Source organism: Salvelinus namaycush, chromosome 20 (genome assembly GCF_016432855.1).
Source record: "Salvelinus namaycush isolate Seneca chromosome 20, SaNama_1.0, whole genome shotgun sequence".
NCBI classification, from domain to species: Eukaryota; Metazoa; Chordata; class Actinopteri; order Salmoniformes; family Salmonidae; genus Salvelinus; species Salvelinus namaycush.
In genome coordinates, this window is record NC_052326.1 from 207629 (window position 1) to 225415 (window position 17787).

Consider the following 17787-nt stretch of genomic DNA (forward strand, 5'->3'; position numbering starts at 1 on the left):
ATGATGTAGCTAGTTGTTTGCTTGACCGAGCATAGGTATTTCTGTCTTTCACACAGCATCCTTTACTGCACACCACTGTGATTTTTATATATATATATATATGTATCAGTAGCACACCATCCCAAGGACATTAATAGGGACTTTCTCTGTGTTAACTCCTCCTATCCACAGTGCTTGACTTGGACTGAAATAGGTGCCTGCATCCATTTTGGGTGCCGGTACTTTTTACATTTAAGTGCAGGAGCACCACAATACTTTTGAGCTAATATTCTAAAAGAGGAACAGGAGCTCAAGTAGGAGAACATTTTAGATGCTGGTACTCAGCTCCAGTCAGCTCCTGCCCAAGTCATTCACTCCCCATCCATAACTGCCAAGTGGGGAAATAATTCCCATAAATATCATTGTTTAGCTAATGAATATCATCCCAATAGCATACCCCCACTATCAAGAGACATACTTTTGTGAAGGAACTTGTTTAATGTTGACAGTGCAAATCTATTATTATTTAAACAAATATTTGACACTGGACATATGTAACATAAAAATGTTGAAATTGAAAAGGGGATATTCAAGGACAGTCAAATTATTATTTCAAGAGATAGACATATGCTGATAATATTTAACAAATTCTCAGTTGTATTATTTTGTTGTTTTAACAGAGTTTCAGAACATCACAAAGAACATACAAATATAGACAATACAAACATTCCATAAAAAGCAACAGCTTCCTGTTCAAAGTGTTCAAAGTTTCAGGACAATTCCCCTATCAATTAAATCGACCTGGGGATTGTCCTCTCAATTGACAATCACAGTGCTCCCAACACACGGGGCACTCCCACTCAGCCTCATAAAGGGAAAGCAAAAAAGAGTAACATCCATCATAGTATGGATGTGCAGGAGGTATATGGCAGACATTGGGGTCAAATGGAAACCTGGAGTACCTGGCCCATAATGTCCATCACTTATTATTCTGACTAGCATTAAGGCCTGGAGATACTGAAGCAGACGGTATCTGAATTTGTTCAACATTTGCCTGAGCTAATAGGTTGACTTCCCTTGTATTGCTTGGCAGTAAGGGAGAGAAACAGGCCTATTGATTTGTTACCCAAAAGCTATAAATAATAGAATCTATGGACCCCGCTGCCAGAAAGAATAACAGGTGATGAACATTACGAGTCAGGTAGCTTACCCAGGATAGTCAAATGGCACCTCCATAATGAGAGGAAGTACTGGACAAAGCCAGTTTCTCATCAGCCACAGTTTCACATACTCTCTCTCAACTCTCATTCTCTCTCAGGCACAACAGACTCTCTCCAGTTGTATGGCACTTCTGATTCTCTCACACTCACACGCGCTTGCCGCTCGCTCTCATGCGCCCGCTCGCTCTCATTCGCTCTTTCATTCTCCTCCTTTGAGGGAGGTGTCGAGTTGTGTTCTCTGGGATCTTTGGATGCAGTGACTGGTCATCTTCTGATGATTGTCAGTCAGAGGTGCAGGTAGTCCCGTAGGGAAGCAGTTTCTCAGCCAGGGGTGGAACCACCAGGGGTGGGACTAGCAGCTTGGGCCTCCTGCATTCTGGTGCGGGCTAGTGCGTAGCGCTGCACTATCTGCTTGACATGCTCCTCCTCCTCACGCTGTAACATGCGAACAAAGTTCTTGAGCTCTGGCATAGAGAAGGCATCCCACTGGACAGAGAGAGGAGGGAGATGGAACATTAGTGTAAGCTGCACAATGTGAAATGACCATGTTGGTTTGAGAATGAATGCCCGATGAATGCTCACTCACGTTGACCTCTCCAGTCTCATTCTCTTTCAAGACCAAACTGAGGGCTTTGTCATTGGGTCCAGCACACAGACGCAGGTGGAGTGGACGCTCATCGTCAGGCAGCTTACGCAGGAATACTGAAATACAGGAAGAGGAAGGGAGACACTGGAATTAAAACAACAGTATGGCACCTCTTAATATTTATCAATGAGATGTCAGTGCAGAAAAAGATAACAGTCGTGCTGCTGCAAAACCACAGACAAGAGGTTACAGAGGCGGGCTTACCTTGGTCATGGCGCTTTGTGCGCTCAAACAAAGCAAACTTTCCAGGGTTGTCCACCACGGTGAACTTCTTCAACAAGGCTTCGATGACCTCACGAGCACATGTGCGGGAGCTGATATGTAGGTGTTTGGACGTATCCTTGGGCAGGTAAAAAGAGGTGCGACGCTTAACTCCCCCAGTCTTCTTGCCTGCACCATCCTGTGTTGCAGTACCCTTTCTTGGTGGGGGAACTGACACGGGTCGTAGCAGCTTGAACTGGACCTTTATGAAGCCAGTGTAGGAGCCATCTTTGTTCTGTTGAAAAGAATGAAAACATTTAGGAATTCATACTCACAAAACGTATTCACATTAACACAATTCAACATGTTGAATTGTGCAGTTATGGAGTTGAACAATAACAACATGGTAATGCAGACAGTGTTAGAGTAATTGCAATGTTACTACTTACTGCAATGGTATAAGAGCAATTGTTACTACTCACCAGGTTCATGAACAAGTTGCTGTTGATTTGAGCATTGTACTCCTTCACCTTCTGCTGGATCTCTGTGACTGACAGATCCTGCTGCTTCCCCCATTCAACCTGTTCATCCTGACCAGAGAGAAGGGAGTCAATATTTCAATTAGCCACTCATTGTTTACTCATTCGTCTTCTTAAGCTGACAGTGCAAGACAAAAAAGGGAAACATTGGTGTTCTACCACCGTGTGTCAGCAGAGAGCCAAGGTTTAACGTTTTGCATGTCAAATTATGACTGTAAGAAATGTGTGATGTGGGCCTATCTAAACAAACAATCCACAACATTTTGGGTCACGGAGGGGAAATTAGATATCAGGAGTCTTGGGGAGTCAGGTTCACAGGGGTCAGAGTTCAATAGAGCAGAGGACTAGATTGGGTTTGGTGAGAAAAGGAAGCACTAGACTGGTGTAAATCAAAATTGTCTTGAATGAGAAACAGCATTCCTACTTGTTGCTGCTTATAATAAATGTGCTAAAAATAAATTACTTATATTATTTTGCAGACTGTAGCAGCCTATGCTTCACAGTGCTAACTTCCTGTAAGCTCCACCCCTTCTTTCACAAAGTTATCGCTGGTTGCATCAGATTCCAAACTTCCTGTCAACGTAGCCATAGCCTATGATAGGGAAGCAGTGGACCACAATGATGTCAGCACTGACCAATCCCAGTTCCTCAATTCCTCCTATCTCTGTAGAGGGAGGCATCATGGGTGAACTTGCAGCTGTTTGTAATGTCTGCAAAGGCTTTGGACTGCATTCCTTAAAGCTGTGTTCATGTAAAAATAGCTGCCCCCCTCAGGCAACACCCCCCCCCCCCGAGAGTCAGACACAAAGCCTTCCCCTGTTTTACAGGCATATCCTGTGGAGTCAGCTGCCTAATCCTCACAGAATCTCAGTCATCTTTTAGCAATTCACATTTGGCCTCCAGCATCTACAAGATATTTAAATGTCTCCTATGGACACAGTAACCACCACAACTATGCGCTTCCTGTGTCTAATGGTCTGTCCTCGCTTCCTGTGTGAGAATGTCATTCAAGACATGATGCACATAACTCTTCTTGCTGTATCAATTAGAGGACCAGCTAGCCCAAAATTGTCCTGTTGAGAGTAGCTGCTTTTCAAATCAAATCCAATTTTATTGGTCACATACACATGGTTAGCAGATGTTATTGCGAATTTAGCGAAATGCTTGTCGTGGGGGGGAAGGATCCATAGATCAATACTCATAAATCCTCCTGGCAGGCATTAGCATCAGCACCAACATGATCTGTCCTCTGGGACAAAGTCTCAAACTCTCATTCTACCCACAACTACATAAATCAATGTTAAGTTGTGCAAAATCAGATCAATAACCTGGATCCCAATGCAGATAGAAAGGGTGTTAAAGAGATTCTCCTGTACTTTTGTATACTTTTTAGTCCGCAGTTCTGAAAGTAGTGCTCACAGACCAAAAGTGGTCTCCAAAAATTGCGTACTACGTCACGTGCAGATACTGTATGTGCACCACGTCATCGCTCTTTCTCTGCTGTGTGTGCATGATGTGCCTCTTGCTAGCTGTCACTCATATGGTTGAACTTGCTAGGGGGCTGGCCCATGTAGGGGACATTCGAGGGAAAATGGCACAGCACAGCCAGGCACATCAGTTGGGTATGCGCAAGCCCAAAAATGTGAAAGTGGGCTAAAATAATTACAATCCCGATTAAAATGCCACAGCTGTTTAGCATACTGGTTGGCTGACTTTAGAACCATGCAGAGCATCACTTCAGAGAGAGAAGCTGCCAGCCTGAACACCTTTCTCTCAGAGAGCAGAAACAGTGCCAGACCGTTCATATTATACACTATATACAAAAGTATGTGGACAGCCCTTCAAATTAGTGGATTCGGCTATTTCAGCCACACCCGTTACTAACAGGTGTATAAAATCGAGCACACAGCCATGCAATCTCCATAGACAAACATTGTCAGTAGAATGGCCTTACTGAAGAACTCAGTGACTTTCAATGTGGCACCGTGATGGGATGCCACCTTTCCAACAAGTCAGTTCGGCAAATTTCTGCCCTGATAAAGCTGCCCTGGTCAACTGTAAGTGCCGTTATTGTGAAGTGGAAACGTCTAGGAGCAACAATGGCTCAGCCACGAAGTGGTAGACCACACAAGCTAACAGAATGGGACTGACGAGTGCTGAAGCGCATAGTGCGTAAAAATCGTCTGTCTTCAGATGCAACACTCACTACGGAGTTCCATACTGCCTTTGGAAGCAATATCAGCACAATAACTGTTCGTCGGGAGCTACTTGAAATGGGTTTCCATGGCCGAGCAGCCAAACACGAGCCTAAGATCACCATGCACAATGCCAAGCATCGGCAGAGTGGTATAAAGCTCGCCGCCATTGGACTCTGGAGCAGTGGAAACGCGTTTTCTGGAGTGATAAATCACGCTTCACCATCTGGCAGTCCGCCGATTTGGTGAATGCCAGTAGAACGCTACCTGCCTGAATGCATAGTGCCAACTGTAAAGTTTGGTGGAGGAGAAATAATTGGACAATCAAAAGCTTCCCCCTAAAGTAAATTTAATACAATTTGCCAAAATGTGCTTTATAATTACTCATGCCTATACATAAATAAATACAAATCATTCAAAACACTACACCAGAGAGCATGATTTGGCCAGAGAGGATCGTTAGCTTCTTTTAAAAATGTGCTGTGGATTGTTTGAAGCGCGCAATTAGGTCAGCACGCGGCGAATAGACTACCAGATAGCTGACTGTTGAGTTGCATCGGTTAGTGAAAAGCAGTTAAATAGGCCTATCGCAATATTTCAAAATACAATTGTAGGAAAAACATAGTTTAGAACGCGAATGACTATTGCGGAAAAGATAAGACAAAGAAAAGATTGATCTGTCTCTAGTCTATTCTCAACTCCCAATGGAGCGAACAGTAGCCTATCTTATTGGCACCCGTGGAGAACATCCCCATATTCCCGGTGAGTGCGCACATATTCACTGGCTTTATCATTGGATCAGTACCACTGGAAAGTTTTTTGGGGATAAGTAATTTGATTATAAAAGGCCACATTTTTACAGTGAAAAGAAAGGATTAGGCCTACTCTGTCACTACACACTCAGTACTGTGCATTGTTCAGTACTGTCTGTTTTGCTAACAGTGATTGAGTTATATTATTAGCCTAAATTATGACTATGCAATCTATTTGTCACAGGAATTTTAGCCTCTTTTACATTAGTCTGCAGAGTTGTGGACTTGAGTCACATGACTTAAGTTACAAACTTGATGACTTGAAACTCAACTTGATAGAAAATAAAATAACTTGAGATTTGACTTTGACTTGAGACTGATGACTTTAAATTATCTGGCCATGTTTTGTAACGTTTTGTCACTCATTTTGTGGCGCCGAGTCCATTGTATTACTCTCCACGCAGCCAGCGACAGTAGCCGCAACATCGTGCCTTGCAACAACTAGTGAAACGTACACTCGGCCCTCTGATTGGACCAGCAAACCTACAATCAACACTACAATCAACACAGGTCGGGTGAGCTAACGAACAGTTTGCTGATTTTCTTTACAGCTATAGGATCGGGTGCAGCGCAAATGTCAAATTCTAGGGAGAGTGGATTGCCATAACAAGTAAATATGCAGCTCCAAATAACAGTGGAGATCAAGAATATTAACTGTTTACTTAGCAAGCTCACCGGCAATGGGGCATCAAGGAAAATTAGCATAGGCCTACTGGTCTTTTGGTATGTCAAAATTGCTTGAAATTTATAATTTACTTATGAGGTTTGCATTTGGAATTTGTTTTAAAAAGATTATTATTACTGTGGCGAAAACCCACCAGAGGCGTGTCTCTCCACTTGTACTCGCCATACTCCCGACAGTGGAGAGAGCTTGTTCTCTTGTTGAAATTCTCTTGTTGCTTTCTTTCACACATTTAAATGCACATGTGGTAAATCTATATTCCATCTAACGCTACAATAATTGCTAACGTTTCATCATTCCATCCCCGTAATGTTATTTCAACATAAGATACATTTTCATTTAGCCTACCATTTCTTAACCTCGGAGTGGGCGCGATGTTTATTGTGCACATAAACGTTCAAGACTCACGAGGTAGAAGTACTGTTCGTTTAATTCAATGTATGGTTTGCATTGTTCATATTTCCCGGGTTATGTCGGAGTTCCGTGTGTCTGTGTCCAATGTCTCTGTCTGTCTTGTGCGTATTAGGAGCTTGCAAGCTTCAGTATGCACAGAAATAGGCTATGTGGCTTACACGCCACGCTTTTGAGTCAGTACGTCGAATAAGAGAAAATGATTGTTCCATGTACGAATGGTGATGAAATATCATTAAGTGTAATTAAGACAAATGTATGTACCAATGTAACAATGGATGTGGAAATTGCCTTTTACATTGTAGAACCAGTTTATTGGTTCAGGGTTCGTACAGACAGTTGCAAAATTCAGGGACTTAAGTACTTTTCCCAAGCACTAATATTTATTTTCAAGGACCGTCAATTTGTAATAGTTCATATTATGCAATTGTTTCTAGTTGCCACCGGATGGCAGTATATCACCACAACCCCGTGAAAAAAAAACAAGGCAAATCCAGGGGAGCAGGCGGACATAACAAGCATACATGAATCATTCATGCTTCCACTTGTTCGCAGAAGTAAGCACGATTAGAACTCAGATCAAGAAGCCTTCAGAGTGTTGATCAACGCTGGGAACGCAATAATAAGTGGGTAAAATATAATTCATCAAATAAAAAGGTGCGCAAACAGCATTTACCCTCTACTACATACCCGGTTGGGTCTGGCAAAACCCATTCATAAACATCAATATGCTGCCAGGCAGTATTGGATCTACATTTGCCCAGCATTTTAGCTATCGATGTGACATTTGGCGGCGCCTAATCAGTCAGTTCTGTACCTGCCTGGCTGAGTGGCAGTGTGGGTGGAATGAGCGAGCTAGCCTGGCAACCAGAGCGTGAGACACGTGAGGAAATAAAACTCGGTAGTCTGCCTGGAAATTAATTTGCATGACCAATACATTTTTCAAGTATTTTTCATATTAACATATTTGATCATTTTCTGTTCTCCTCTCTTTTGAAGTACCAACTTGAGAAAATGTCAGACTTTCAAGGTATTCCAGTAGTTGAATTTCAGAGCGCCAAATTCAAGTACTTTAAGCACCTTGTGCGAACCCTGTTGGTTGTAATTGCCAATTGGGTAATCGTATGGTCCTGGGTGGGGCCGAGTGCTTACATGTACCAGTTTGAGGTCCTGTTAGACAGATTTCATTTGGTTTCTCAAGGGGAGGCTGTGCAGTCTTGCCATCTACCTGTGTCCATTCAGATAGGACATGTTAAGCTTAATAAAGTGGCTATTTCTTTTGGCCAATTGCCCGTGTACATTTGGTAAATGTTATATGATATGGCAATTTCAACATTGAATCACAAAGACCAGTAAATAAATCTACACTGAGCACATCAACCTGCCTTGTCTTCTGCTGATGTCATGCCCTTACCACTGCTACAAGGTCCCTATTTTACAATGGCATCATCAAAATGTGTTGTAGACAAAATAATGAAAGGGGTTGTCTGGTCGCCTCAATAAACAGACAAAGATTTGTAGTTGAACAAGTCATTGTATGTATAGATTTTACTTAATTTGAGACTTAACTTGAAAAAACATGCGACTCGACTTGCTCTTAGAATGCACAACTTGGACTTATTTCGAGACTCGGACCTTGTGACTTGCTTGTGATTGGAATAATAGTGACTTGGTCCCACCTCTGTTAGTCTGCAAATGCGAAGCATTATAAAAAGGTGCAATACAATTTTTTTTTAATTCTTCCCCAAACTTGAAACTCCACACGCCTATGGATATCAGCCATGTTGTGACTTAATAGCGTGTATTATGCATCCTTCCACACCCCCTTTAGGTTTAACTGAACTCATACCACAGCTTCCAGAAAAACAATTGCTTTCAAACTGGGATTTCGTGGCTAATTGAGGTTAAACAAGAATTATTCTGCTCATAGATTATGCATGTATGAACTACACATTGACACATCCAGCCCAAAGCGGGAGGTTTGAAAAACGTAGTATTCGCCAACGTTCCAGAGCATCTAATGTCCTGCAACTAGTAAATAGGCAATCACAAAATGGAAGCCAGAACAGTCAACTAAGGAGTCACCCATTTTTTACTGTGCTGTTATTACCGTTTTTACTCAACTGTGTATAACATTATCTAATGTATTCATTCAAGATGCTGTAGAAATATGAGTTAATGAAACAGGATCAAATGTTGCCATTCCCCTTATGTCTAGTAGGCTACTCATTCAAACCCTCCAGAGATGTCTGTGCAGGCTTGTGTGTGCAAGCTTTGCAAGTGTGAAGCAATGTGAGTGAAGTAATTTGTTTCTGAATGGTCCAGAGAAGATGACTTGTGTGAGTTGTGAAACTTGAGGGGTTATCGTGGGTGTGTCACTAAACTCTTGAGCGGTTCTCAGCATCGGGATATATGAGTCATCATTGTAATATGAGAAACACAGTAGATTCCAATTAACGTTTTAATACGAGTGGTCATCATAGTTACTACTACATCAAATATGACAACTTCAGATGACAATTTTCGTGGATATGTTATTTGAAATACTCTAGTTTATGCCTATATCACGTCATAACTACTAGAACGTATAATATAAAGGAAGCTACACACAAGATAGTCTAACCTATTATGCATGAACATCAGTGAAGGCGAAGGAATGAATAGCCAACATCTTATTCAATAACTCTTATTCAACTGCTTGACAAATTGTTCTCCTCTCACCTTCTCCTTCTTGGGTTTGTGAAGTAATGATGTGCGAGCAGTGAAGTACTGCTCGAACTCTGAATCGGAGTCCCCACTGTAGTATCCGCTGCTAGTCGAGCTGCCCCACGTCTTCTCGAAGGACAGGCTTTTATCCGAACCGCTGACCGTGTCTGTCATTATCAAACTGTTACAATGTAACCAACCGTCTAGAGCGATGTTGTGTTTAAAATTCGCCAAAATGTGTCAGGTTTTTATCTAATTCGGCTTGGATATGAGCGCGGATAGGTGTCGTTTCCTGTTTAATAAGACAAGTTCTATCTACAATTGTAGTATCCCACTGCAATCAACGTGTAACTACAGAAACGTTAAAACAGATAGAGTGTAAAGTAATAAGGACTGCTAGTATAGTTAGTATATCTCTGTAAACTTCGACAATGTTGTTCTAAAGCGCGTTTCTGTCGGTTTCCTGTTCAATCTGGCCACGTTTCGGCTTCTCACAACTAGCTGAGAACTGGATGATGGACCAGCCCCCGCGTTTCCATCTCTCTCCTGGTTTTGACTAGATGGGATACAGTTTTTGTCAAATTTCACTTTTCGTAGCAGGCTAGGACAATTTACGCAGCAGGTTATGATAATTTACGCAGCAGGTTAGGATAATTAGGTTAAGGTTGGAAAATGGGTTGGGTTATTGGGTTAGCTAAAATGCTAAAAACAACAACTTTTGACATAAATTTGACAAAAACTGTATCCCTTCTAGCCCCTACCTTCCCTCCCCCGGCCCGCAGAGGCTCCACCCAGGCGGTTGAGATTAGAAAATACACAAAACCAGCGCAACAGGCTATGATTGGGCGCTGAGGGGAAATTCCAACTCCCTAATGACATCATACCACTCCCTACCCTGTCTGCCAACAATAAAGCGATTTGAGAAGATGAAAATCATGTGAGGATTCACATGTTAACAGAGCGTAGAGTACTCATATGATAACAGAGTTTAGAATATTCACATGGCAAATGCATGACATAAGTAGACATGTAGGCTCAGGGGTTTACAAAGAACCGCACCACTTTGAAAAAAATATATACACTACCCTATGTATTTCATTGGACCATGTTGCTAACACTTTTTATTTGGCTCTATACTCCAGCATTTTTGAATTTGAGATCAAATGTTTCATATGAGGCGACAGACAGTAAAGAACGTCAACTTCTATTTGAGGGTATTTTCATAGATATCTGTAAGGTGTATTTGGAGAAATACACTTAAATGTGTAGTAAAGTAGTCAAATGTTTAGTATTTGGTCCCATATTCTTAGCACGCAATGACTACATCAAGGTTTTGACTTTACAAATTTATTGGATGCATTTGCAGTTTGTCTTGGTTGTGTTTCAGATTACATTGTGCCCAATAGAAATGACTGGTAGATTTTATATTGTGTAATTTGGAGTCACTTTTACTGTAAACAAGAATATAATATCTTTTCTGAACACTCCTGCATTAATATGGATGCTACCATGATTACAGATAATCATGAATAATGATAAGTGAGAAAGTTACCGAGGCATAAAATCATACCCACAACACATGCTAACTTCTCACCAGTACCAATAAAAGGGGAGGTTAGCATTTTTGGGGGGGTATGATCTTTATGCCTCCAACTTTCTTACTCATCATTATTCAAGATTCATTCATTAGCCATAATCATGGCAGCATTCACATTAATGTAGAAGTGTTCAGAAACATCTACTCTTATTTACAATAAAAGTGACTCCAAAATGACACAATACATTATTCACCATTCAGTTCCTATTGGGCAAAACATAATCCGAAACACAATCAAAACAAACTGCAATTGCACAATCTTGATGTAGTCATTGTGTGCTAGGAATATGGGGCCAAATACTAAACTTTTGACTACTTTAATACACCATATGGGAATTTGTCCAAATACTTATGAAAAATGAACTTTTTCAAAATGGGTGGACAAGATAAAGTGCTTTAACAATAAAACATACCCTCAAATAAAAGGTGATATTCTGTACTGTCTCATACACAACATTTGATCGCAAATCCAAAATGCTGGAGAATAGGGACAAATTGACTCATTTTAGCATCACTGTCCAAATAAATACGGAGGGTAGTGTAGATCCAACAAGAACAACTAAAAGTGATGCCCATGCTACTGTATCTAAAGGAAATGGTGAGAGAGGACCTGAACTGAAAGGACCTAATGCATTATTTCCAGGGGGATGTGATAGAAAGGAAGAGGCGTGTTTACAAGTGAGTATGTAGACACCATGTCACCACAGTGTGGCCTAGAAGATAGTAGATAGATAGTGGTCATGACACATGACATGGCCGGTGAATTATTTTTTTATATTTTTTTTAGGCCGTCATTGTAAATAAGAATTTGTTCTTAACTGACTTGCCTAGTTAAATAAAGGTGAAATAAAATGGCCGGTGAATGAGGGTTTGAGTACAGAGAACACATAATGACATGCATATACAGTCTGTATCAGATCATGAGGTTCTTACCACATTTGTATCGGTCTCCATAGTGTGTTCCATAACACATGTTTGTCCAACTATGGAGCTACCATCCAAACGGCAATCTAATTGGATAAGAGCTCGACATCTGTAGTGACACGTGAATCTGCAATCTGTGAGAAAAGAGAGGTGAATGAAAAACAGGAATTAATAGAATAGATCATGGGTTGCAATTAAAGCTGGGCCTCGTCCACCAGGGCTCTACGTTTTGTAAGGCCACGGTCTACGAATAGATCAGCCATGATGACACACAGATGTAAGGAAAGATTGACTATTAAAAAAAGTGTCACCCACTGGCTCAGAAACCTCCATTTCGTAGTTTTGGGTCATCCCTCCCGTTCCATCCTCCACCTTTGGATTTCTAAATTGTCTGCTGTCCTCCACTGGCCAGAGTGAGTCATTACACGTTTGTCAGAGAACAAAACTTGTCACTGACGTATTTGACTTCAATTTGGTCACTAACAGGACATTATTAGAAAAGTATTGCTAGAACGTAGAGTGATTATTGTACAAATAAAACAGCTGTATATTAATGTAAGGAGATTCATGTAAAGGAGAGATTTTACCAGCATATTCCAATACGCTTCAGACATTTATCTCCCCACAAATCTAATGGTCACACATTACAATACAAAGGATGGAGGACTGGTTGTGATGAAATGCCTGGTAGTGAAGCATTGACATCCTGCCTGAATGTAATTGGTGTCATATAGCCAACTGCAGGTGTGAGTTGTTGCCCAAGGGCTCTTACAGCTTAGCTCTAGTTAGATCCCTGTATGGCCAGAGGAAAGGAAGCTCATAGTGAAACTTTGAAGACTATGCAAGAGGAAAGCGGTGCAGGATACCAACAAACCGACAGCACCTATACAAAAAGACAACAAACCACTAGAACCATCTCAACGTCCTCATAAATAGACTGCCGCCAACTGCTGATTGAATCTGGGAGTCTTGTTTTGACAAATACCCCAGAGCTAAAACTGGGTCTGGGATTTCCAGACAAGCGCTTTGGTTCTCAGCTGGTTCTTTGCTGCTGGAAATGGTAATGTACCTATTTGCAATGACTCCTCATTAAAGCCTATTCAGGTCTAATTAATACTGTGTCCTGTGAATGGAGCCAGTCTCACAAAAAGCCCATTTAGTTCAGCTGAGAAACAATGAACCAAAGCTATACAGCCTGGCACATACATAAACAAACACAAATATGGCCTATGCACAAACAGGCTATATAATACCTTGAAAGACATTCTCATAGCCCTAGTTAAACCTTACAACACTCACACACATACACTTTCAGAAAAAAAGGGTACGGTTAGGGTTGTTCCCTGCATTACACAAATATCAAAATACACATTATATACCTTCAGAGGTATACATTGGATCTCACATGGTACTGTTTGGTACCTTTTAGGGTAAATGTGCAGATAATCTAGTATAATGGTAAACATTTTTACATAATATTTGGAAATAAAGGTACGATCATAAGCTTAGTGGGGGCATAACATTCAGTTAGTTGTTTTTGGCCACCCGTGAGTTGAAGTTTTGTACCAGTTTAAGTGAGCTGTGGTTATGTTAGTTAAAGGTTGAGTATGTCCATTGCCACTTCTAAAGTCTTAATAAAAGGCTTACATAAGAGCATGTGACAATAAAGATCTGTAATTAATATTTTAGCAATCTTAAAGATACATTCCGGAGTATCGAAAACAACCTCCTTATTTTCTTAAACGTCCCATTTTGGACTCGACGAGTCAGTGTATGGCTCATACATGCATAGTAAACCATCTGCAGTTGTTACATTCTAACCTGCCATTATCTAGTCCACAAGATACGTGCTCGTTCATGTCATGTAGTGAGTGCACGATCTGAAGCGAGTAGGATTGCCTGGCTACTTATGAAAATAACTCATGGTAAGGTCTAAGGTAAAATACATAGAATACATCAATCAAATCCTTGCATCCTAAATTAGAAAACATTTAAAAATAGATATATTAGATGCCGGTTGTAGTTTCATTTCTCTTTTTCAATAACCTACATTTCTCTGGAAGTAAGCAGAAAATGATGTGCGCTAAAGATGGCTTTGTAACCAGACAAATACATTAGAAGGCAATTGTCTACCTGATCAGAAACTCTATGCTCACCACATGAATCTCCTAAATTATATCCCTGGTGTATTTTCTTAGTCTTTTGAGCGATATATAAAAACGTTCTAAGGTTTTAACCAGGCGCGAATCACGGACACAACACACAGTTTATGCGCTAGAGAAATGTATACGGAAACTTTCACCCATTTCCTTTTTAGTTAAGAAAATGTAGCCCAGGGCCTCCCGGGTGGCGCAGTGGTCTAGGGCACTGCATCGCAGTGCTAACTGCGCCACCAGAGTCTCTGGGTTCGCGCCCAGGCTCTGTCGCAGCCGGCCGCGACCGGGAGGTCCGTGGGGCGACGCACAATTGGGCTAGCGTCGTCCGGGTTAGGGTGGGTTTGGCCGGTAGGGATATCCTTGTCTCATCGCGCTCCAGCGACTCCTGTGGCGGGCCGGGCGCAGTGCGTGCTAACCAAGGGGGCCAGGTGCACGGTGTTTCCTCCGACACATTGGTGCGGCTGGCTTCCGGGTTGGAGGCGCGCTGTGTTAAAGAAGCAGTGCGGCTTGGTTGGGTTGTGCTTCGGAGGACGCATGGCTTTCGACCTTCGTCTCTCCCGAGCCCGTACGGGAGTTGTAGCGATGAGACAAGATAGTAATTATTAGCGATTGGATACCACGAAAATTGGGGAGAAAAGGGGATAAAATTTTAAAAAAGAAAGAAAAGAAAATGTAGCCCGACCTTTCTGTTGTTTCAACCATCCATCCCAATCAAATAGTTTCATATGTTTGTCCACCGTTTGTCCTTATATGTGCACACAGCAGGTATTCCATGATATGGGGTAAATCTAAAACTGCAGTTGATTGCCAGCTATCATTATTCATCACGTAGACAAATACTGGCTTATATATAATCATTACATGACTTTAAAGGTGTAGGTCATTTGATGCAAACATATGCTGTAAGTAGGTTATAACTTTTCCATTGTATAAATTACATTATCACAATCGCTTGCTTGTCATACTAGTTTGTACAATAACGGGAATTAGCCACAGCCAAGCTCGAGGGACAATGTTGATTGGCAGGTGGAATTATGTCCAATGAGGTTTAAAGTGGGATGTGGGATCAGATCGGCACAGCATTGTGCAATGAGGTTGTGGGGTGAGGCCAAGAATGTGCACAGCTCCTGAACACCCATAGTTGTTTTTTTAAATTCTCTTTGTGCATGCTACAGAGGCTCGAGGACAATGACGTGGTAATGAAGTATACAACTTTCGGGGACCAATTTTGGCTTGTGAGCGCTAATTTCAGAACTACTGGCTAAAAAGTATACAAAAGTATCGGAGAATATCTTTAACCCAACACTGAGCGGCCTTGTCAAGAAGTGCGGACCTCTTGACGTAATGGTTAAGGCGTTGGCTTGACAGTTACTGGACCCAGGTTCAAGACTTGGTTGGGGCTACCCCCAAATTTGCTACATTGGTGTCAGAAGTGGGAATGGCGGAGAGAAGTGAACACATGAGGCACTTGGTATAGAGAAGAGGTACATTTTGGCCACTTAAAAGGAACAAATGGCTTTGTCACTGTGGTGGTACCCTAAAAAAAGTGTATGTTTACCTTTTGGCTCCTTTAAAGGTACAAACTGCAACTGTACAATTATGTACCTATAACTAATGGTACAATCAATGGACGTACCTTACAGGGTGCCACTACATTGACAAGAGTTTGTACCCCTTTAAGTACAATTCTGTACCTTTATTCCGAGAGTATAGGCCTACAGACATGTATGCAGACATGCAACTGTAAAGCACATCAAGTTGCTTGCTTAGTGAGTACCACTTTCTCCCGATTCGGTCCATACCTGGTGTGAACTCGAGACATCTGCCTCATAAACACACGTGACCGTCCTCCCTCAAACGTCTTAGCCGATCGTGCCACCTCAAAAGCTAGCTAATGAGTCGAGCAGATTAAGGCTGAGGAGTACAGTAAATTGCACGTGCTACACAATCACAATCACGACATGCACTCACACATACATACATGTCAGTGGAGGCTCCTCAGAGGAGGAAGGGGAGGACCATCCTTCTCAGTGAATTTCATAAAAATAGTCAACAATTAAAAAACGTTATCCTTTTTAGATAAAACTATACTAAATATATTCACGTCACCATATAATTGATTAAAACACACTGTTTTGCAATGAAGGTCTACAGTAGCCTCAACATCACTCTGTAGGGTAGCGCCAAGGTGTTGCCGGAGGACAGCTAGCTTCTGTCCTCCTCTGGGTACATTGACTTCAATACAAAACCTTGGAGGCTCATGGTTCTCACCCCCTTCCATAGAATTACAAAGTAATTATGACAACTTCCGGAGAGCGTCCTCCAACCTATCAGAGCTCTTGCAGCATGAACTGACATGTTGTCCACCCAATCAAAATATCAGAGAATTAATCTAGTACTGAATGCATAAACTACAGCTAGCTAGCACTGCAGTGCATAAAATGTGGTGAGTAGTTGACTCAGAGAGAGAGAAACACAATAGTTGAACGGTTTTGAACAAATTAATTTCTTCCAAAATTAAGGAGAAGCAAGAGAGATAGTTATATATTTTTTACTTTCACTTAGCTAGCAAATGCAGCTAGCTAGTTTAGCCTACTCAAACACCTGGCTCAAACAGAGAGGGATGCTATGTTAGCTAGCTGGCTATGGCTAACACTGAAACTCTTCCAAGTCAAGGTAAGCTTTTCGTATAAATTTATTGCCACCGGGGCCGCCGGTGTAACTGCTAAACTGCTGTACACTGTATTGTATGACTGTAGCGGGTTTACAAATGCGTTAGTTCTAGTAGCTATGTTGACTATGACGTGAAAACGACGTAGGCTGTGTGTAGTGGTTAGCGGTCATGATATGAAGGTTTGGCTTGGAAAGTTTTTTTTTGCCTGGTCACAGACAGCTGTTGTGTTGTGCACTAGCGCAGGGAAAAGGTGAGAGGAGCAGAGCGCGTAGATAGTTGCGAGAAGGAATTATTTATACAACGAGCAAAGTGATCATGCTGTTTTTATGTGGCTGCTATGAAAGTTAACTGTGTTTGCATGTGATCAGGGGTGTTTTCATTCCACCAATTCTGATTACACCCTAGATCAGCTAGATGTTGTAAACGTTCATTCATAGGCTAGGTTGTAGCAACCTCATGAGGGGAACAGGGGCACAGGGGAACATTTTAGTATCATGTAGTAGCCTAAACCTAAATCGATGTTACATTGAGCTGGGTGAATGGAATATGAATGGCAGTCATCCAATACTCTGTAATAGAAATAAGGCCATGCTCATTAAACAAATTATCCTCCTCCCTCATCTTAGAAGTCACCGACCGCCACTAATACATGCAATCATAATCATGCACTCACACACAAGTAAATCCTGTGCAGCAGGCAGACTCACTGGCACAGCGCAGGCTCTGTTTGTACAGTCCCCAGATGAAGTCTCCACACAGGTCACACCAGGTGGGCTGGGCATGGCTGCAGGGCTGGAAGTCATGTCCCTTTCCCCTCTTATCTGTGAGCAGTGGGTCCAGGCTATCCCCCACCAGTCTGATGATGCCCACCCGGCTGAGCAGCTCTGGGACCTTCCCTGTGCTGATCCGCAGAGCATTGGCCCGCTCCAGGCGAGGTGGTGAGCGAGGCACCTCGCAGCTGGTCAGCTCTATCGGGTCATGTAGCCTCAGCTCACGGAGCTCAATGAACTCACCCCAAGACATTCTGTCAGTCACAGCTTCAGTT

General features: G+C 42.0%; 1 protein-coding gene across 2 annotated transcripts; it reads right to left on the reverse strand.

Moving 5' to 3' along the window:
• Positions 1-57: 57 nt before the first annotated feature.
• On the reverse strand, positions 58-17765 carry LOC120064931 (ras association domain-containing protein 1-like). Of its 2 annotated transcripts, XM_039015522.1 has the most exons (6): positions 17450-17765; positions 11922-12046; positions 2529-2636; positions 2050-2341; positions 1786-1901; positions 58-1685 (listed from the first exon to the last, which is right to left on the reverse strand). In XM_039015522.1, the coding sequence occupies exons 1-6, from the start codon at positions 17763-17765 to the stop codon at positions 1521-1523; spliced, it is 1122 nt and encodes a 373-aa protein (XP_038871450.1). In that variant the 3' UTR covers positions 58-1520. The 2 variants fall into 2 exon arrangements, with proteins under 2 accessions (XP_038871450.1, XP_038871451.1); XM_039015523.1 differs by lacking the exons at positions 11922-12046; positions 17450-17765 and adding an exon at positions 9407-10086.
• Between the last annotated feature and the right edge of the window lie 22 nt (positions 17766-17787).

Excerpts from the sequence above, each read along its gene's own strand:
- LOC120064931 (XM_039015522.1), bottom strand. The coding sequence starts at position 17,765 with ATGTCTTGGGGTGAGTTCATTGAGCTCCGTGAGCTGAGGCTACATGAC. Across the intron at positions 12,047-17,449 it reads ACAGAGCCTGCGCTGTGCCA|ATTGCAGATTCACGTGTCAC; the intron begins GTGAGTCTGCCT and ends CTTTTCTCACAG. Across the intron at positions 2,342-2,528 it reads GCAACTTGTTCATGAACCTG|AACAAAGATGGCTCCTACAC; the intron begins GTGAGTAGTAAC and ends TCTTTTCAACAG.